General features: G+C 44.3%; 2 protein-coding genes across 4 annotated transcripts in view; one reads left to right on the forward strand and one right to left on the reverse strand.

The window, feature by feature from the left end:
• Positions 1–12,557, forward strand: part of CEP89 (centrosomal protein 89) — a 359,859-nt gene extending 347,302 nt beyond the window's left edge. For all 3 annotated transcript variants that reach the window (XM_069739248.1, XM_069739246.1, XM_069739247.1), the window contains exon 18: positions 11,371–12,557. In XM_069739248.1, coding sequence (XP_069595349.1) covers positions 11,371–11,566 — 196 coding nt within the window. In that variant the 3' untranslated portion in view covers positions 11,567–12,557. The remainder of the gene's footprint in view (positions 1–11,370) is intronic.
• LOC138649103 (E3 ubiquitin-protein ligase RNF182-like) overlaps positions 1–24,246 on the reverse strand; it is an 88,655-nt gene that overhangs the window by 21,077 nt on the left and 43,332 nt on the right. The gene's annotated exons all lie outside the window — the stretch shown is intronic.

Consider the following 24,246-nt stretch of genomic DNA (forward strand, 5'->3'; position numbering starts at 1 on the left):
GCTCAGCGTCACGCCCGGCACGCGGCACGGTTTAGCGCAGACGGTCGTGTACACTGGAGCAGTGCTATAAGGACACGTTACATAATCTGCCCCCCAATCTAAGGACATCAGAAATGTTCCTAGCCACGAGTATAATGGAGAAGAACGCTCCGCCGATGCCGCCGCCCGGTGCTGATCGTGAGCGCTCAGTGTAAAGTAATCTGGTAATTGCCCAGAGCACAGGAAGCTGCGATGAGACTGAAGAAAGCAAATGACAGCGGCAGAAGAACACAAGCACACTGCGTCCTCTCCCATTGTATCCCTCATCAGACGACAGACGACAGAGTGTCAGCGACTCAGCGCAGATCATTAATCACTCACACAGCGACAGCCGGACCCCCGTCCATCGGACCCCCAGGAAAGCGTCATCGGATCCACAGTGTGGAGAAAGCACAGTGATAAGAGGCAACATCCAGATGTAGACGAGACCGTGGTACTACAACTCCCAGCATCTGTAACCCACACTACATGCCTTAGCTATACACTACACTCTCATACTACTACTCCTAGTATCCCCAACTCACACTACATGCCATCACTGTACACTAGTGCCTTACTACAACTCCCAGCATCTCTAACCCACACTCCATGCCATATCTATAGACGATACTGCGAAACTACAACTCCCAGCATCTTACCCACACTCCATGCCATATCTATAGACGATACTGCGAAACTACAACTCCCAGCATCTCTAACCCACACTCCATGCCATATCTATAGACGATACTGCGAAACTGCAACTCCCAGCATCTCTAACCCACACTCCATGCCATATCTATAGACGATACTGCGAAACTACAACTCCCAGCGTCTCTAACCCACACTCCATGCCATATCTATAGACGATACTGCGATACTACAACTCCCAGCGTCTCTAACCCACATTCCATGCCATATCTATAGACGATACTGCGAAACTACAACTCCCAGCATCTCTAACCCACACTCCATGCCATATCTATAGACGATACTGCGAAACTACAACTCCCAGCATCTTACCCACACTCCATGCCATATCTATAGACGATACTGCGATACTACAACTCCCAGCATCTCTAACCCACATTCCATGCCATATCTATAGACGATACTGCGAAACTGCAACTCCCAGCATCTCTAACCCACACTCCATGCCATATCTATAGACGATACTGCAAAACTACAACTCCCAGCATCTTACCCACACTCCATGCCATATCTATAGACGATACTGCGATACTACAACTCCCAGCATCTCTAACCCACATTCCATGCCATATCTATAGACGATACTGCGAAACTACAACTCCCAGCATCTCTAACCCACACTCCATGCCATATCTATAGACGATACTGCGAAACTACAACTCCCAGCATCTTACCCACACTCCATGCCATATCTATAGACGATACTGCGATACTACAACTCCCAGCGTCTCTAACCCACACTCCATGCCATATCTATAGACGAGACTGCGAAACTACAACTCCCAGCATCTCTAACCCACATTCCATGCCATATCTATAGACGAGACTGCGATACTACAACTCCCAGCGTCTCTAACCCACACTCCATGCCATATCTATAGACGATACTGCGATACTACAACTCCCAGCATCTCTAACCCACACTCCATGCCATATCTATAGACGATACTGCGAAACTACAACTCCCAGCATCTCTAACCCACATTCCATGCCATATCTATAGACGAGACTGCGATACTACAACTCCCAGCGTCTCTAACCCACACTCCATGCCATATCTATAGACGATACTGCGAAACTACAACTCCCAGCATCTTACCCACACTCCATGCCATATCTATAGACGATACTGCGATACTACAACTCCCAGCGTCTCTAACCCACACTCCATGCCATATCTATAGACGAGACTGCGAAACTACAACTCCCAGCATCTCTAACCCACATTCCATGCCATATCTATAGACGAGACTGCGATACTACAACTCCCAGCGTCTCTAACCCACACTCCATGCCATATCTATAGACGATACTGCGATACTACAACTCCCAGCATCTCTAACCCACACTCCATGCCATATCTATAGACGACACTGCGAAACTACAACTCCCAGCATCTCTAACCCACACTCCATGCCATATCTATAGACGAGACTGCGATACTACAACTCCCAGCGTCTCTAACCCACACTCCATGCCATATCTATAGACGATACTGCGAAACTACAACTCCCAGCATCTTACCCACACTCCATGCCATATCTATAGACGATACTGCGATACTACAACTCCCAGCATCTCTAACCCACATTCCATGCCATATCTATAGACGATACTGCAATACTACAACTCCCAGCATCTCTAACCCACACTCCATGCCATATCTATAGACGATACTGCGAAACTACAACTCCCAGCATCTCTAACCCACACTCCATGCCATATCTATAGACGATACTGCGATACTACAACTCCCAGCATCTCTAACCCACACTCCATGCCATATCTATAGACGATACTGCGAAACTACAACTCCCAGCATCTCTAACCCACACTCCATGCCATATCTATAGACGAGACTGCGAAACTACAACTCCCAGCATCTCTAACCCACACTCCATGCCATATCTATAGACGAGACTGCGATACTACAACTCCCAGCGTCTCTAACCCACACTCCATGCCATATCTATAGACGATACTGCGAAACTACAACTCCCAGTATCTCTAACCCACACTCCATGCCATATCTATAGACGAGACTGCGAAACTACAACTCCCAGCATCTCTAACCCACACTCCATGCCATATCTATAGACGATACTGCGAAACTACAACTCCCAGCATCTCTAACCCACACTCCATGCCATATCTATAGACGAGACTGCGAAACTACAACTCCCAGCATCTCTAACCCACACTCCATGCCATATCTATAGACGAGACTGCGAAACTACAACTCCCAGCATCTCTAACCCACACTCCATGCCATATCTATAGACGACACTGCGATACTACAACTCCCAGCATCTCTAACCCACACTCCATGCCATATCTGTAGACGATACTGCGAAACTACAACTCCCAGCATCTCTAACCCACACTCCATGCCATATCTATAGACGATACTGCGAAACTACAACTCCCAGCATCTCTAACCCACACTCCATGCCATATCTATAGACGAGACTGCGAAACTACAACTCCCAGCATCTCTAACCCACATTCCATGCCATATCTATAGACGAGACTGCGATACTACAACTCCCAGCGTCTCTAACCCACACTCCATGCCATATCTATAGACGATACTGCGAAACTACAACTCCCAGCATCTCTAACCCACACTCCATGCCATATCTATAGACGATACTGCGAAACTACAACTCCCAGCATCTCTAACCCACACTCCATGCCATATCTATAGACGAGACTGCGAAACTACAACTCCCAGCATCTCTAACCCACATTCCATGCCATATCTATAGACGAGACTGCGAAACTACAACTCCCAGCATCTCTAACCCACATTCCATGCCATATCTATAGACGAGACTGCGAAACTACAACTCCCAGCATCTCTAACCCACACTCCATGCCATATCTATAGACGAGACTGCGAAACTACAACTCCCAGCGTCTCTAACCCACACTCCATGCCATATCTATAGACGAGACTGCGAAACTACAACTCCCAGCATCTCTAACCCACATTCCATGCCATATCTATAGACGAGACTGCGAAACTACAACTCCCAGCATCTCTAACCCACATTCCATGCCATATCTATAGACGAGACTGCGATACTACAACTCCCAGCGTCTCTAACCCACACTCCATGCCATATCTATAGACGATACTGCGAAACTACAACTCCCAGCATCTCTAACCCACACTCCATGCCATATCTACAGACGATACTGCGAAACTACAACTCCCAGCATCTCTAACCCACACTCCATGCCATATCTATAGACGATACTGCGAAACTACAACTCCCAGCATCTCTAACCCACACTCCATGCCATATCTATAGACGAGACTGCGAAACTACAACTCCCAGCATCTCTAACCCACACTCCATGCCATATCTATAGACGATACTGCGAAACTACAACTCCCAGCATCTCTAACCCACACTCCATGCCATATCTATAGACGAGACTGCGAAACTACAACTCCCAGCATCTCTAACCCACATTCCATGCCATATCTATAGACGAGACTGCGATACTACAACTCCCAGCGTCTCTAACCCACACTCCATGCCATATCTATAGACGAGACTGCGAAACTACAACTCCCAGCATCTCTAACCCACACTCCATGCCATATCTATAGACGATACTGCGAAACTACAACTCCCAGCATCTCTAACCCACACTCCATGCCATATCTATAGACGAGACTGCGAAACTACAACTCCCAGCATCTCTAACCCACATTCCATGCCATATCTATAGACGAGACTGCGATACTACAACTCCCAGCGTCTCTAACCCACACTCCATGCCATATCTATAGACGATACTGCGAAACTACAACTCCCAGCATCTCTAACCCACACTCCATGCCATATCTATAGACGAGACTGCGAAACTACAACTCCCAGCATCTCTAACCCACACTCCATGCCATATCTATAGACGATACTGCGAAACTACAACTCCCAGCATCTCTAACCCACACTCCATGCCATATCTATAGACGAGACTGCGAAACTACAACTCCCAGCATCTCTAACCCACATTCCATGCCATATCTATAGACGATACTGCGAAACTACAACTCCCAGCATCTCTAACCCACACTCCATGCCATATCTATAGACGAGACTGCGAAACTACAACTCCCAGCATCTCTAACCCACACTCCATGCCATATCTATAGACGATACTGCGAAACTACAACTCCCAGCATCTCTAACCCACACTCCATGCCATATCTATAGACGAGACTGCGATACTACAACTCCCAGCATCTCTAACCGACACTCCATGCCATATCTATAGACGATACTGCGAAACTACAACTCCCAGCATCTCTAACCCACACTCCATGCCATATCTGTAAACGAGACTGTGATACTACAACTCCCAGCATCTCTATCCCACATTCCATGCCATATCTGTAAACGAGACTGTGATACTACAACTCCCAGCATCTCTAACCCACACTCCATGCCATATCTATAGACGTCACTGCGATACTACAACTCCCAGCATCTCTAACCCACACTCCATGCCATATCTATAGACGACACTGCGAAACTACAACTCCCAGCATCTCTAACCCACACTCCATGCCATATCTGTAGACGAGATTGTGATACTACAACTCCCAGCATCTCTAACCCACACTCCATGCCATATCTATAGACGAGACTGCGATACTACAACTCCCAGCATCTGTAACCCACACTCCATGCCATATCTATAGACGAGACTGCGATACTACAACTCCCAGCATCTCTAACCCACACTCCATGCCATATCTATAGACGAGACTGCGATACTACAACTCCCAGCATCTGTAACCCACACTCCATGCCATATCTATAGACGAGACTGCGATACTACAACTCCCAGCATCTCTAACCCACACTCCATGCCATATCTATAGACGACACTGCGAAACTACAACTCCCAGCATCTCTAACCCACACTCCATGCCATATCTGTAGATGAGATTGTGATACTACAACTCCCAGCATCTCTAACCCACACTCCATGCCATATCTGTAGATGAGATTGTGATACTACAACTCCCACCATCTCTAACCCACATTCCATGCCATATCTATAGACGAGACTGCGATACTACAACTCCCAGCATCTCTAACCCACATTCCATGCCATATCTGTAGATGAGATTGTGATACTACAACTCCCACCATCTCTAACCCACATTCCATGCCATATCTATAGACGAGACTGCGATACTACAACTCCCAGCATCTCTAACCCACACTCCATGCCATATCTATAGACGAGATTGTGATACTACAACTCCCAGCATCTCTAACCCACACTACATGCCTTAGCTATACACTACACTCTCATACTACTACTCCTAGTATCCCCAACTCACACTACATGCCATCACTGTACACTAGTGCCTTACTACAACTCCCAGCATCTTACCCACACTCCATGCCATATCTATAGACGATACTGCGAAACTACAACTCCCAGCATCTTACCGACATTCCATGCCATATCTGTAAACGAGACTGTGATACTACAACTCCCAGCGTCTCTAACCCACACTCCATGCCATATCTGTAAACGAGACTGCGATACTACAACTCCCAGCATCTCTCACCCACACTCCATGCCGTATCTATAGACGAGACTGCGATACTACAACTCCCAGCATCTCTAACCCACACTCCATGCCATATCTATAGACGAGACTGCGATACTACAACTCCCAGCATCTCTCACCCACACTCCATGCCGTATCTATAGACGAGACTGCGATACTACAACTCCCAGCGTCTCTAACCCACACTCCATGCCATATCTATAGACGAGACTGTGATACTACAACTCCCAGCATCTCTAACCCACACTACATGCCATATCTGTAGATGAGATTGTGATACTACAACTCCCAGCATCTCTAACCCACATTCCATGCCATATCTATAGACGAGACTGCGATACTACAACTCCCAGCATCTCTAACCCACATTCCATGCCATATCTATAGACGAGACTGCGATACTACAACTCCCAGCGTCTCTAACCCACACTCCATGCCATATCTATAGACGAGACTGTGATACTACAACTCCCAGCATCTCTAACCCACACTACATGCCATATCTGTAGATGAGATTGTGATACTACAACTCCCAGCATCTCTAACCCACACTCCATGCCATATCTATAGACGAGACTGTGATACTACAACTCCCAGCATCTCTAACCCACACTCCATGCCATATCTATAGACGAGACTGCGATACTACAACTCCCAGCGTCTCTAACCCACACTCCATGCCATATCTGTAGACGAGACTGCGATACTACAACTCCCAGCATCTCTAACCCACACTCCATGCCATATCTATAGACGATACTGCGAAACTACAACTCCCAGCATCTCTAACCCACACTACATGCCATATCTGTAGATGAGATTGTGATACTACAACTCCCAGCATCTCTAACCCACACTCCATGCCATATCTATAGACGAGACTGCGATACTACAACTCCCAGCGTCTCTAACCCACACTCCATGCCATATCTATAGACGATACTGCGAAACTACAACTCCCAGCGTCTCTAACCCACACTCCATGCCATATCTATAGACGAGACTGCGAAACTACAACTCCCAGCATCTCTAACCCACACTCCATGCCATATCTATAGACGAGACTGCGAAACTACAACTCCCAGCATCTCTAACCCACACTCCATGCCATATCTATAGACGAGACTGCGAAACTACAACTCCCAGCATCTCTAACCCACACTCCATGCCATATCTATAGACGAGACTGCGAAACTACAACTCCCAGCATCTCTAACCCACATTCCATGCCATATCTATAGACGAGACTGCGATACTACAACTCCCAGCGTCTCTAACCCACACTCCATGCCATATCTATAGACGATACTGCGAAACTACAACTCCCAGCATCTCTAACCCACACTCCATGCCATATCTATAGACGAGACTGCGAAACTACAACTCCCAGCATCTCTAACCCACACTCCATGCCATATCTATAGACGATACTGCGAAACTACAACTCCCAGCATCTCTAACCCACACTCCATGCCATATCTATAGACGAGACTGCGAAACTACAACTCCCAGCATCTCTAACCCACATTCCATGCCATATCTATAGACGAGACTGCGATACTACAACTCCCAGCATCTCTAACCGACACTCCATGCCATATCTATAGACGATACTGCGAAACTACAACTCCCAGCATCTCTAACCCACACTCCATGCCATATCTGTAAACGAGACTGTGATACTACAACTCCCAGCATCTCTAACCCACACTCCATGCCATATCTATAGACGACACTGCGAAACTACAACTCCCAGCATCTCTAACCCACACTCCATGCCATATCTATAGACGACACTGCGAAACTACAACTCCCAGCATCTCTAACCCACACTCCATGCCATATCTGTAGACGAGATTGTGATACTACAACTCCCAGCATCTCTAACCCACACTCCATGCCATATCTATAGACGAGACTGCGATACTACAACTCCCAGCATCTGTAACCCACACTCCATGCCATATCTATAGACGAGACTGCGATACTACAACTCCCAGCATCTCTAACCCACACTCCATGCCATATCTATAGACGAGACTGCGATACTACAACTCCCAGCATCTGTAACCCACACTCCATGCCATATCTATAGACGAGACTGCGATACTACAACTCCCAGCATCTCTAACCCACACTCCATGCCATATCTATAGACGACACTGCGAAACTACAACTCCCAGCATCTCTAACCCACACTCCATGCCATATCTGTAGATGAGATTGTGATACTACAACTCCCAGCATCTCTAACCCACACTCCATGCCATATCTGTAGATGAGATTGTGATACTACAACTCCCACCATCTCTAACCCACATTCCATGCCATATCTATAGACGAGACTGCGATACTACAACTCCCAGCATCTCTAACCCACATTCCATGCCATATCTGTAGATGAGATTGTGATACTACAACTCCCACCATCTCTAACCCACATTCCATGCCATATCTATAGACGAGACTGCGATACTACAACTCCCAGCATCTCTAACCCACACTCCATGCCATATCTATAGACGAGATTGTGATACTACAACTCCCAGCATCTCTAACCCACACTACATGCCTTAGCTATACACTACACTCTCATACTACTACTCCTAGTATCCCCAACTCACACTACATGCCATCACTGTACACTAGTGCCTTACTACAACTCCCAGCATCTTACCCACACTCCATGCCATATCTATAGACGATACTGCGAAACTACAACTCCCAGCATCTTACCCACATTCCATGCCATATCTGTAAACGAGACTGTGATACTACAACTCCCAGCGTCTCTAACCCACACTCCATGCCATATCTGTAAACGAGACTGCGATACTACAACTCCCAGCATCTCTCACCCACACTCCATGCCGTATCTATAGACGAGACTGCGATACTACAACTCCCAGCATCTCTAACCCACACTCCATGCCATATCTATAGACGAGACTGCGATACTACAACTCCCAGCATCTCTCACCCACACTCCATGCCGTATCTATAGACGAGACTGCGATACTACAACTCCCAGCGTCTCTAACCCACACTCCATGCCATATCTATAGACGAGACTGTGATACTACAACTCCCAGCATCTCTAACCCACACTACATGCCATATCTGTAGATGAGATTGTGATACTACAACTCCCAGCATCTCTAACCCACATTCCATGCCATATCTATAGACGAGACTGCGATACTACAACTCCCAGCATCTCTAACCCACATTCCATGCCATATCTATAGACGAGACTGCGATACTACAACTCCCAGCGTCTCTAACCCACACTCCATGCCATATCTATAGACGAGACTGTGATACTACAACTCCCAGCATCTCTAACCCACACTACATGCCATATCTGTAGATGAGATTGTGATACTACAACTCCCAGCATCTCTAACCCACACTCCATGCCATATCTATAGACGAGACTGTGATACTACAACTCCCAGCATCTCTAACCCACACTACATGCCATATCTGTAGATGAGATTGTGATACTACAACTCCCAGCATCTCTAACCCACACTCCATGCCATATCTATAGACGAGACTGCGATACTACAACTCCCAGCGTCTCTAACCCACACTCCATGCCATATCTATAGACGATACTGCGATACTACAACTCCCAGCATCTCTCACCCACACTCCATGCCGTATCTATAGACGAGACTGCGATACTACAACTCCCAGCATCTCTAACCCACACTCCATGCCATATCTATAGACGAGACTGCGATACTACAACTCCCAGCATCTCTCACCCACACTCCATGCCGTATCTATAGACGAGACTGCGATACTACAACTCCCAGCGTCTCTAACCCACACTCCATGCCATATCTATAGACGAGACTGTGATACTACAACTCCCAGCATCTCTAACCCACACTACATGCCATATCTGTAGATGAGATTGTGATACTACAACTCCCAGCATCTCTAACCCACATTCCATGCCATATCTATAGACGATACTGCAATACTACAACTCCCAGCATCTCTAACCCACACTCCATGCCATATCTATAGACGAGACTGCGATACTACAACTCCCAGCATCTCTAACCCACATTCCATGCCATATCTATAGACGAGACTGCGATACTACAACTCCCAGCGTCTCTAACCCACACTCCATGCCATATCTATAGACGAGACTGTGATACTACAACTCCCAGCATCTCTAACCCACACTACATGCCATATCTGTAGATGAGATTGTGATACTACAACTCCCAGCATCTCTAACCCACACTCCATGCCATATCTATAGACGAGACTGTGATACTACAACTCCCAGCATCTCTAACCCACACTACATGCCATATCTGTAGATGAGATTGTGATACTACAACTCCCAGCATCTCTAACCCACACTCCATGCCATATCTATAGACGAGACTGCGATACTACAACTCCCAGCGTCTCTAACCCACACTCCATGCCATATCTATAGACGAGACTGTGATACTACAACTCCCAGCGTCTCTAACCCACACTCCATGCCATATCTATAGACGAGACTGTGATACTACAACTCCCAGCATCTCTAACCCACACGCCATGCCATATCTATAGACGAGACTGCGATACTACAACTCCCAGCATTTGTAGCTTATTCTCCCTGCCGTAGCTATTGGCAGAAGTCTACACCCTGTGGCACTGTTGCTGTCCTGGCATGCTGGGACTTGTAGTTTGGAGAGACGCGGGTGGAAGCTGTGCTTACCGTACGGTTATTTCCTGAGCTCCTGAAGGACACCCGTGTGATAAACCTGTGGAAAAGCAGGATGACAACTCCCATGGGAGTCACAATGGTTCTCCATATTGATTGCCACCCAGCTTTCCAAGAAGCCGAGAATATGGAGCAACGTGACCATTGAGCGTCTCCTCGTCCCGACACCGGGATGGGGAATGATTTTTCTGATGCCGAATTGAAAGGGCTGCAAATGGCCTCCGCTGGTTGAAGCCTCATTGTAGTTTTTGCTGTCTGAAACCATTAAATATATATATTTTTCTTTCAGACAAGTGGAAGAACAGCTTGAAGTCGTCTGGGAGTCGGCGACCAAGGACAAGACAGAACTGAGGGCGCTTCTATACGACGGACTGAAAACCGCAGGAGGCAGCGACTCCTTCCTGCAGCAGGACTCCGTCATCAGATACGGCTTCAGCTACTGCGACGTGAACTCGTCATCGCACGCCGACGTCCCGGGGAAGTAGGAGAGAACCAAAGCCTTACTGACAACCGACAGTCTCCGGAATAGCAAGTCTTATTCTCACCTTCGCTGCAAAAGGCGCTGGTCACATCTGGGTCAGAGGCAAAAATACCGAAAAACCCAGACATTACCCCATTATGGTCAATGGGGTTCATCAGGTGCCGCTGGTGTCCGGGGTGTCAAAACTTGCTTAAATGCATGTAACCAAAACATTTTGCTATTGGGTTTCATTAAAAATTGAGCCCCGTCTACCTTCTACAACTTCTGCTGGCTGCAGAATGAGTTAAGGAAGAATCCATCAGCGAGCTCGCTGTGCCTCAATGGGAGTTTATAACTCTGAGCTCCTCACAGACCACATCAATGTGTAAAAACCAAACCGTGCAACATTTTGTAATGAATCCCAATTACGAAAATGTTTTTTTACCCCAAAATAACATGTATTTAAGTACAAAAAATAGACAAACCGCTTAATTTGTCAGATCCGAACAGCAGAAAGAAGAAACGCAGAAGTGAACACGGCCTGGATATTTCCTATAGTTAGGGGTTTTTTGTATCATTTTTTTTTTATTTATATTTTTTCTTTATAATGTTCTTATTAGAAATCTTTTGTACCAGGTGACAACATCCACGGCCTCACAAGATGGCGGTCTATGGTTGCAAATCCCCCGTAATTCAATTTATAGTAGGAAGAAGAGCAGCTCTGGAGCACAAACCGCTTCTTTAATAAAAGTGGGAGAATACGTAGAACAGGGACAGTTTTAAAGCCAAAGTGTTAGAATAAATCACGGAATTACGAATTGGAGTCTCCCTATTGGCGAGGAAGAGTCATGGCGATATTATTTATAGGGCACGGCTCCATCTGCAGCACTTTAATCCATATTCATTCAGCGCCTTTATCTGCGGAATCTTTTTTTTCTTCTTCTAATTGCACAATTAATATACTTTGTAGTATTTCAAGTATTTTTGCTACATTAAAGAGCTCTATTTAACGCTGATGCTCATCCAGTCCTTGCTGGTGCATAGGTTGCAGTCTGGGATGGAATATTACTAGTCGGGCTATAGAAAGCCTCAGTATGGCTGTGTGTATACTGTCAGGTGTATACGCCCATGAGGTTTACATCTGACAGTGGCCATAGTCTTGATGAATAGAAAAGAACCATCAGGAACCAATTGCAAAAGAAAAAAAAAAAAGTCACATGGTATGTGTCCCCCCCCCCCCCCCCCCCAAAAAAAAAAAAAAAAAAAACACTCGGAAGGATAGGCCGAGCACTTATGCACCTTACTTTTGAGCGATTGCTGGGGGTCTCGGAACCCAGAGATTATCAATGTAAACTACTACACAAGTTTTCAAAACTTTTGAAAAAGTTTGTCGCCATTTAAGTTTAACCCTTTCCCTACATAGGACGTCCAGGTGAGTGCTCCCAGGTCATCTGCTGGTGTATGGAGTGGGCTCAGGAGCGGTATTGTACAGCGAGCAGCGATCAGAGCGCACTCCGATCAATGCTGTTCAGCCATTTCAGTGACAATCTCTAATAGCGTTTATGTAAATGGGACGGCGCAATTGTTCCAGCACCCATTCCTGATGATGATTGCGGTGGTGCCGACGGCCTACCGAAGCCCATGTTACCACCATCCTGGCACTCATGTAAAGTCTAAGCCAGGGCTGGGCTTCATAGAAAATCAGCAGTTGTAGGTTTAAGTCCCCTAGTTTGTAGGTTTAAGTCCCCTAGTCGGGAACTAAAAAATCACAGGTTCAAGTCCCCTAGGAAGACCTAAAAAAAAAAAAAGTTTACTTGATCCCCCCCCCCCCCCCCTTCATGTAAAAGCACTAACACTATCAAAATATATAGTTTTTTGTAACCCGTAGAGTGGCATCTAAAAGTCTCGGCACCCCTGGTTCAGATCAGGGGACTGTGAGGGCCATTGTAAAACCTTCATCTTGCTCCTTTTGATGTCGTCTATTGGGGATTATGTGTGCATCAAGAATTTGTTGAAAGTTAATTGAATTCATTCTTCCCTCTACCCGTGAAACGTTCCCCGTGCCAATGGCTGCAACACAACCCCAAAGCATGATTGATCCTCCACCATGCTTTTTTTTTAATTCAAATAAATTTTTATTAAGAATAACAAGGCAATTAACATGTTACATTTACATTTTCAATATAGAGTATTTCCCCCCCCTCCCCCTTCAAACAGCCCCCTTCGATCCCAAAGCCCCCCTCCCCCACCCCACAAAGCAGCTCATCTTGTTAATTACTACCATCATTAAAACAATAGAGTATCTAATCCCTCAACCATTCGTATAAGCCACACTTATAATAATAATAATAATAATTTTTATTTATATAGCGCCAACATATTCCGCAGCGCTTTACAAATTATAGAGGGGACTTGTACATACAATAGACATTACAGCATAACAGAAATACAGTTCAAAACAGATACCAGGAGGAATGAGGGCCCTGCTCGTAAGCTTACAAACTATGAGGAAAAGGGGAGACACGAGAGGTGGATGGTAACAATTGCTATAGTTATTCGGACCAGCCATAGTGTAAGGCTTGGGTGTTCATGTAAAGCTGCATGAACCAGTTAATTAATTTTTTTTTTTTTTTTTTTTTAATATAGGCCACACAGGGATCGTTAGGTTAATGCATTGAGGCGGTAGGCCAGTCTGAACAAATGAGTTTTTAGGGCACGCTTAAAACTGTGGGGATTGGGGATTAATCGTATTATCCTAGGTAGTGCACTTCACATTACCATCCCATAGCAATCCATGGAGACCACATTTTATTGAACGTTTCAGTTTTCCCTTTCTTCTTATAAATCCCTTTTTCCAGTGTCAGGCCCTGTTTCACATACTGGAGGAACTCTCCTCTTGACGGCGGCTCTTCTCTAATCCAGTTTCTAGCTATCACCTTCCTAGCCATATACAACAATCTGGCTATAGCTATCTTTAGGTGTTTATCCACTCCAATCTCATCCACGCATCCCAACAAACAGACAACTGGATCCCTTGGCACCGTGCATCCATACGCACCTTCCATACGACTCAAAACTACCACCCAGAAGGCAGCCAACCTCGGACATGTCCACATCATATGGAAAATGTCTGCATCCGTAGACTTACACCTCGGACATTCAGAGTCATTACGCAATCCTGCCTTATATAGCACCATCGGAGACCTATAAACTCTGTGTATCACATAGAGCTGTGACAGTCTATACGGTTCACTCAGCGACAGTCTTGGGATCCATTCCAACACCGACTCCCAAGTCTCGTTATCTATTGGGCCCAAATCCCTTTCCCATTTAGCTCTTGCCATTATTGGAAACCCCAATAGAAAAGTGTGCAACAGATCCCTGTACAGAGTGGATATGACCCCTCCAGTCGTCCCATCATTACACACATACTCCAGTACTATATCCCTTTGAATCCTAATACCTCCGTTCCTACTCTGAGCTCCAAAAGCATGCCTCATCCGCAAATATTGATACTCCCCTGCAGACCCAAGACCAAATTCCGCCTGCAATTGGGAAAATGATTTCAGTTCACCTTGTTCAATTATTTGATACACATACTGAATCCCTTTGCCCAACCACTCTATCAGTACCCCCAATGCCTCAAATTCTTTCAGATTGTTATTATGCCATAGCGGCGAGTATCTAGTCAAGTCCGTGATCCCACGTATGTGCCTCAATCTACTCCACAGCTTGCGTATCAACAGCAAAGTCAGATATAGCTTCCCCAAACTCTCCAAGGATCCATCCTCCAAACATTGCACCACTGGCCTTCTGTTTATCCTCCACCATGCTTAATGATTGGAGAGATATTATTTTCACAAAATTATGTTCCCTTTTCTTCTCCTCTCATACCTTTGATCATTGTGGTCAAATGTTCTATTATAACCTCATCGGTCCACAGGACTTATTTCCAAACTACATCACGTTTGTTTAGATGTTCTTTTGTATACTTCTGATGCTGAATTTTATGGTCAGGATGCAGGAGAGGTTTTCTTCTGATGACTCTTCCATGAAGGCCATATTGGTTCATGTGTCACTGATCAGTATAAAAATGTACCACAACTCCAGTCTACTAAATCTTTCTGAAGGTCTTTTGCAGTCAGGCGGGAGTTATGATTTTCCTCTATAGCATTGCTACGAGCAGCTCTCACTGAAATTTTGCTTGGTCTTCCAGACCTTATCTTGACCTCCACTGTTCCTGGTAACGGCCATTTCTTAATTACTTTTCGAACTGATGAAAGGGCAACTGGAATAAGCTTTGCTGTCCCAAATAATGCAATTAAAAAAGTGATCCCATCATCATATGTACTCCAAAATGATGTTGAGAAAACTTCCAACTCTATGCGTAAAAAAAAAAACACCAAAAAACCGATGGAAAAAGGGTTTGGCTCTTGGAAGAAGAGAAGGGAAAAAACAAAATGGCAAAAATTGAATAATCATCAGAAGGGGAAGGGATTACACAAAGGGAGAATATCCTTTCATAAGAGAAGGCAGGGTGATGGCAGCACACGTGCCAGCGGTGGTGGCGGTATTATTGGCATCTTTGGAGAAATGACTGATTCGCTAACACCTTGGCAGCAGCCGGTGACTCTTTGCTTCCATTATACCCATGAGTGCGGGCGGTTACACAACGTTCACAGCACAATTGAGCCTTAGTGATACCGAGATACAGTACACGGTTGGTGTGTGCTATAGTTATATAATCCACTCATTGCGCCGACCTGTCTAATGCAAGAGCCACAGGAGGACGGAACCGCTACACTGTAAGCTGTTCACTCGCAAATACTGCAGGACGGACCGGACCCTGGAGAACACTAAGCCCTAATGTCAGAGACTGAGGAGCCTGGAGGCTGCACAGACCCATCAGAGGCATCATTGCTGACATACGGTGAGTGTCAATTAATTATTGAAAGTGAGTTTGATACATTTTGGCTGCAAAATGAGTCAACTTAGAATCCACCAGTGAGCTCGACCCCCACGGGAGAGTTTGACTCCTCTCTTCTTTCTCCTGAGCTCCTTTCTGCTTATAATCTCAGTTCAAATTTCATGTGGTCAAAGAAAAAAAAAACAGCCGAGAAGAGCTCCGAAGAAAGAAGATATGAGTCAACTTGGCCATCAAAGCGAGCTCACTTGCAGATCCTCATTTGGCTCATTCTGCAGCTGACAATAGAGAGCACAGAGGCTGTAGAAAGTAAACAATACCAAATTTTTAATGGAAACCAATTGTAAAATGTTTTGCTGGGAAAACAAATAACAAATATATTCCAATATTGTGCATCCATCTAATGTTAAACGGAAAAAAAAATTACAATATTGGGTTAGAAAATGTGCTGACATAATAGATTTATTTATATATAAAACATTAATGCTTTAAAGAAATAAGTAAAAACTTAGACTCCTTTTACAATAAACTTGAATAATAAGTGATCTTTTCAACATTAATGTACAGATATTTGCTATTGTCATCCGGTAAAGTACACCTATAAGATCAGTTAAGATTGATGTTTGGCTTTATTTAAACCAATAAAAAATCTGAATTAATAGTAGGGACTAAGACATAACAAATGGTACAATCCCGCCTGCAAAAAAAAGATGATTATAAATCTACACCAAACAAGAAATACAAGTGTAAGGAAAAAAAAAAATATTCTGGTTCCCAAGGAACAAATTGGATCTGATTTTCAAAGGTCTGAAATATTGTGATGCAGTTGCCTAGTGTCAACTCTAAAGGGAGCTCAAGAGCTTATTGCATAGTCCATGACTAATCTGTGTGCATGGAGCTCCCTCTAGTGGTGGCCACGGGCAGAAAATTTATGAAATGATCCAGAGCCCTTGCAATCAATTAATTTGCACCTTAGAGTTATTCTTGATTTCACACAGTGGATCGTCTCTGAATTCAGATGTCAGTAGAGCGAACCTGGCTGTAACAGAGGGTCATTGTCCTGGATCCTGCACCATCACAGGGACCATCCTGCTCATCCGAATTCCTCCGACTCGCCTTCTCCCGTAGTTAAGAGAGTAAGTTATATTGCTGATGAGCCATTACTAAGGACGTGGTGTCAGCAGGTTTATTCTCCTCTGCTACTTTCCAGGGAGATATTTATTGCTTTATTGTGTAGGAATGGATGGAATTAATGAACGAGGCCGTGGGATCATTTATGTTATAGATTGTTAACCCCTTAGCGACCGCTGATACGCCTTTTAACGGCGGCCGCTAAGGGTACTTAAACCACAGCGCCGTTAATTAACGGCGCTGTGGAAAAAGTAAATAGCGCCCCCCAGAGTCGGATTTTCTCCGGGGTCTCGGCTGCCGAGGATAGCCGAGACCCCAGAGAACATGATTCGGGGGGTTTTTAACCCACCCCGCATTTGCGATCGCCGGTGATTAACCGTTTACCGGCGATCGCAAAAAAAAAACAAAACGCGATCTCTTTTTAATTTCTCTGTCCTCCGATGTGATCGCACATTGGAGGACAGAGAAAAGGGGTCCCAGGTAGCCCCCCAATACTCACCTATCTTCCCCCGATGCTCCTCGTGTCTCCCGGTGGGCGCCGCCATCTTCAAAATGGCGGGCGCATGCGCAGTGCGCTCGCCGGCCGGCCCTGCGAGAATCTTTGGGGTCTAGGCTGCCGGGGGTAGCCGAGACCCCAAAGAGCATGATCGAGGTCGGTTTTAGCGACCCCTGTTTTGCGATCGCCGGTAATTAACTGTTTACCGGCGACCGCAAAAAAAAAAAAAAAAGTCAAAGTGTAATTCTCTGTCCTCTGATGTGATCGCACATCAGAGGACAGAGAAATGGGGGGATTCGGGGACCCTGCCATACTCACCTGTGTCCCTGGGTCCTCCTGCTGCTCCTCCTGGCCGCCGGCAAACGAAAATGGAGGGCGCATGCGCAGTGCGCCCGCCATCTGTCTCCATCTGCCGGCCGGCAGGAGAAGAGCAGTTGGGGCAAAAATTAGGGTTAGGGGTAGGGTTGGGGTTAGGGTTAGGGGTAGGGGTACGGCTAGGATTAGGGTTAGGGCTAAATTTAGGGTTGGGGCTAAATTTAGGGTTAGGGTTGGGGCTAAATTTAGAGTTAGGGTTGGCGCTAAATTTAGGGTTAGGCTTCTTTCACACTTGCGTCGGTACGGGGCCGTCGCAATGCATCGGCCCGACATACCGACGCACGTTGTGAAAATTGTGCACTACGTGGGCAGCGGATGAAGTTTTTCAACGCATCCGCTGCCCAATCTATGTCCTGGGGAGGAGGGGGCGGAGTTACGGCCACGCATGCGCCGTCAGAAATGGCGGATGCGACGTACAAAAAAAGTTACATTGAACGTTTTTTTGTGCTGACGGTCCGCCAAAACACTGATTCAGTGCACGACGGACGCGACGTGTGGCCATCCGTCACGATCCGTCGGCAATACAAGTCTATGGGCAAAAAACGCATCCTGCGGGCACATTTGCAGGATCCGTTTCTTGTCCAAAACGACGGATTGCGACGGATGCCAAACAACGCAAGTGTGAAAGTAGCCTTAGGGCTAGGGTTAGGGTTGGGGCTAAAGTTAGGGTTAGAGTTGGGATTAGGGTTAGGGTTGGCATTAGGGTTACGCTTGGGATTAGGGTTAGGTTTAGGATTAGGGTTAAGGTTAGGGTTGTGATTAGGGTTAGGGTTGTGATTAGGGGTGTATTGGGATTAGGGTTAGGTTTGAGGTTAGGGTTGAGATTAGGATTAGGGGTGTGTTGGATTTAGGGTTTTGATTAGGGTTATGGTTAGGGTTGACATTAGGGTTGTTTTGGGGTAAGGGTTGTGATTATGGTTAGGGTTAGTGATTAGGATTATGGATCAGGTTGGGATTAGGGTTAGGGGTGTGTTGGGGTTAGGGATGGAGCTAGAATTGAGGGGTTTCCACTGTTTAGGTACATCAGGGGGTCTCCAAACACGATAGCCAATTTTGCGCTCAAAAAGTCAAATGGTGCTCCCTCCCTTCTGAGCTCTGCCGTGCGCCCAAACAGTGGGTTACCCCCACATATGGGGCATCAGCATACTCGGGATAAATTGGACAACAACTTCTGGGGTCCAATTTCTCTTGTTACCCTTGTGAAAATAAAAACTTGGGGGCTACAAAATCCTTTTTCTGGAAAAAAAAAAAAATATATATATATATATATATATTTATGACTCTGCATTATAAACTTCTGTGAAGCACTTGGGCATTCAAAGTTCTCACCACACATCTATATAAGTTCCTTGGGGGGTCTAGTTTCCAAAACGGGGTCACTTGTGGGGGGTTACTACTGTTTAGGTACATCAGGGGCTCTGCAAACGCAACATAACGCCCACAGACCATTCTATCTAAGTCTGCATTCCAAAACGGCGCTCCTTCCCTTCCGAGCTCTGCCGTGCGCCCAAACAGTGGTTTACCCCCACATATGGGGCATCAGCGTACTCAGGATAAATTGGACAACAACTTTAGTGGTCCAATTTCTCCTGTTACCCTTGTGAAAATAAAAACTTGGGGGCTAAAAAATCTTTTTTGTGGAAAAAAAAAATATTTTTTATTTTCACGACTCTGCATTCTAAACTTCTGTGAAGCACTTGGGCATTCAAAGTTCTCACCACACATCTAGATAAGTTCCTTGGGGGGTCTAGTTTCCAAAATGGGGTCACTTGTGGGGGATTTCTACTGTTTAGGTACATCATGGGCTCTCCAAACGCGACATGGCGTCCAATCTCAATTCCAGCCAATTCTACATTGAAAAAGTAAAACGGCGCTCCTTCACTTCCAAGCTCTGCGGTGCGCCCAAACAGTGGTTTACCCCCAAGTATGGGGTATCGACGTATTCAGGAGAAATCGCACAACAACTTTTGTAGTCTAATTTCTCCTGTTACCCTTGTGAAAATAAGTTTTTGTGGGCGAAAAGATCATTTTTGTGTTAACAAAAGCGATTTTTTTATTTTCACGGCTCTACGTTATAAACTTCTGTGAAGCACTTGGGGGTTCAAAGTGCTCACCACACATCTAGATAAGTTCCTTAAGGGGTCTAGTTTCCAAAATGTTGTCACTTGTGGGGAGTTTCCACTGTTTAGGCACATCAGGGGCTCTCTAAACGTGACATGGCGTCCAATCTCAATTCCAGCCAATTCTGCATTGAAAAAGTCAAACGGCGCTCCTTCACTTCTAAGTTCTGTGGTGCGCCCAAAAAGTTGTTTACCCCCACATATGGGGTATTTGCGTATTCAGGAGAAATTGCATAACAAAATTTATGGTTACATTTCTGTTTTTACACTTGTGAAAATAAAAAAAATGGTTCTGAATTAAGATGTTTGCAAAAAAAAGTTAAATGTTCATTTTTTCCTTCCACATTGTTTCAGTTCCTGTGAAGCACGTAAAGGGTTAATAAACTTCTTGAATGTGGTTTTGAGCACCTTGAGGGGTGCAGTTTTTAGAATGGTGTCACACTTGGGTATTTTCTATCATATAGACCCCTCAAAATGACTTCAAATGAGATGTGGTCCCTAAAAAAAAATTTTGTTGTAAAAATGAGAAATTGCTGGTCAACTTTTAACCCTTATAACTCCCTAACAAAAAAAAATTTTGTTTCCAAAATTGTGCTGATGTAAAGTAGACATGTGGGAAATGTTATTTATTAACTATTTTTCGTGACATATCTCTCTGATTTAAGGGCATAAAAATACAAAGTTTGAAAATTGCAAAATTTTAAAAATTTTCGCCATATTTCCGTTTTTTTCATAAATAATCGCAAGTAATATCGAAGAAATGTTACCACTAACATGAAGTACAATATGTCATGAAAAAACAATCTCAGAATCAGCGGGATCCGTTGAAGTGTTCCAGAGTTATAACCTCATAAAGTGACAGTGGTCAGAATTGCAAAAATTGGCTCGGTCATTAAGTACCAAATTGGCTCTGTCACTAAGGGGTTAAAGTAGCCGGGCATCGGAGAGTTCATGGAATAATCAGGTCACATTTATACAGGGCACTGCGCTGAACATATACAGTCATGGCCGAAAGTGTTGGCACCCTTGGAATTGTTCCAGAAAATGACATATTTCTCCCGGACAATTATTAGAATTCCCTATGTTTTGTTATACACAGGTTTATTTCCTTTGTGTGTATTGGAACAACACAAAATATCAGAGAAAAATTGCCACCCAAAATCCTTTGGTAATCTTCAGATTTCATTATGCTTTGCACACAGTCAAGGCACCCAGTGCCAGAAGCAGCTAAACAACCCCAAACATCTTTGATCTTCCACCATATTTGACTGTAGGTACTGTGTTCTTTTCTCTGTAGGTCTCATTACGTTTTTGGTAAACAGTAGAATGATGTGCTTTACCACAAAGCTCTATCTTGGTCTCATCTGTTCACAAGACACTTACCCAGAAGGATTTTGGACCTACTGTGTCACAGGAGCCGGCCTGCCCAGAAAGCGGCTACCCGGTAGCCGAGACAGACTGGACTCCTTTAGCCGCCAGGTACCACTCCTAGGTAGATCCCGATACTGCAGCTGTTAACCCCACTGGTCAGGTTAGCTGAGACAGACTAGGGCGATGTTCAGACACACCGGTCTAGGGTACTGGATCAGGGACTGGTCGCATGCGTATCGAGGGACAATGTTAAGGCACTGGCCACAATGAGACCAGGGGACTTTGAGAACAGGACTCTGGCTGCACCGGGACCCAGGAATTCGGGTTCAGGACACTGGCCGCAGTGGGACCAGGGCACCTCACAACTGCACTGGTAAAACACCAACTACCTAATTATTCAACTTGATGCTTATCGACTCATTAAGGGAAAGGGAGTCTCCCTGAGAGCCATCTTGCAGGTGTACTATTTATACTAAATGCCTCGCAGCCACATGCTCAGGGCATCTACTATATGAGCGTGGGTGCCTTTAAGAACAGATGAGTGAGTGCAGTAGGCGTGCCGCCGGGAACCGCACCATGCACATCAAGATGAAGCAGGACCACGCCACAGGGCCGGAGATGTGAGTAAGCCAGCGGCAGTAGTATAGTAGTTATATTCTTGTTCATAGGAGCAGTATTATAGTAGTTATATTCTTGTACATAGGAGCAGTATTATAGTAGTTATATTCTTGTACATAGGGGCAGTATTATAGTAGTTATATTCTTGTACATAGGAGCAGTATTATAGTAGATATATTCTTGTACATAGGGGCAGTATTATAGTAGTTATATTCTTGTACATAGGGAGCAGTATTATAGTAGTTATATTCTTGTACATAGGAGCAGTATTATAGTAGTTATATTCTTGTACATAGGAGCAGTATTATAGTAGTTATATTCTTGTACATAGGAGCAGTATTATAGTAGTTATATTCTTGTACATAGGGGGCAGTATTATAGTAGTTATATTCTTGTACATAGGAGCAGTATTATAGTAGTTATATTCTTGTACATAGGAGCAGTATTATAGTAGTTATATTCTTGTACATAGGGGGCAGTATTAACGTAGTTATGTTCTTGTACATAGGAGCAGTATTATAGTAGTTATATTCTTGTATATAGGAGCAGTATTATAGTAGTTATATTCTTGTACATAGGAGCAGTATTATAGTAGATATATTCTTGTACATAGGGGGCAGTATTAACGTAGTTATATTCTTGTACATAGGAGCAGTATTATAGTAGTTATATTATTGTACATAGGAGCAGTATTATAGTAGTTATATTCTTGTACATAGGGGCAGTATTATAGTAGTTATATTCTGTACATAGGGGCAGTATTATAGTAGTTATATTCTTGTACATAGGAGCAGTATTATAGTAGTTATATTCTTGTACATAGGAGCAGTATTATAGTAGTTATATTCTTGTACATAGGGAGCAGTATTATAGTAGTTATATTCTTGTACATAGGAGCAGTATTATAGTAATTATATTCTTGTACATAGGGGGCAGTATTATAGTAGTTATATTCTTGTACATAGGAGCAGTATTATAGTAGTTATATTCTTGTACAAAGGAGCAGTATTATAGTAGTTATATTCTTGTACATATGAACAGTATTATAGTAGTTATATTCTTGTACATAGGGGCAGTATTATAGTAGTTATATTCTTGTACATAGGAGCAGTATTATAGTAGTTATATTCTTGTACATAGGGGCAGTATTATAGTAGTTATATTCTTGTACATAGGGAGCAGTATTATAGTAGTTATATTCTTGTACATAGGAGCAGTATTATAGTAGTTATATTCTTGTACATAGGGAGCAGTATTATAGTAGTTATATTCTTGTACATAGGAGCAGTATTATAGTAATTATATTCTTGTACATAGGGGGCAGTATTATAGTAGTTATATTCTTGTACATAGGAGCAGTATTATAGTAGTTATATTCTTGTACATAGGGGCAGTATTATAGTAGTTATATTCTTGTACATAGGAGCAGTATTATAGTAGTTATATTCTTGTACATAGGGGCAGTATTATAGTAGTTATATTCTTGTACATAGGGGCAGTATTATAGTAGTTATATTCTTGTACATAGGGGCAGTATTATAGTAGTTATATTCTTGTACATAGGGGGCAGTATTATAGTAGTTATATTCTTGTACATAGAGGCAGTATTATAGTAGTTATATTCTTGTACATAGGGACAGTATTATAGTAGTTATATTCTTGTACATAGG

The sequence above is a fragment of the Ranitomeya imitator genome, chromosome 9 (genome assembly GCF_032444005.1).
Source record: "Ranitomeya imitator isolate aRanImi1 chromosome 9, aRanImi1.pri, whole genome shotgun sequence".
NCBI lineage: Eukaryota > Metazoa > Chordata > Amphibia > Anura > Dendrobatidae > Ranitomeya > Ranitomeya imitator.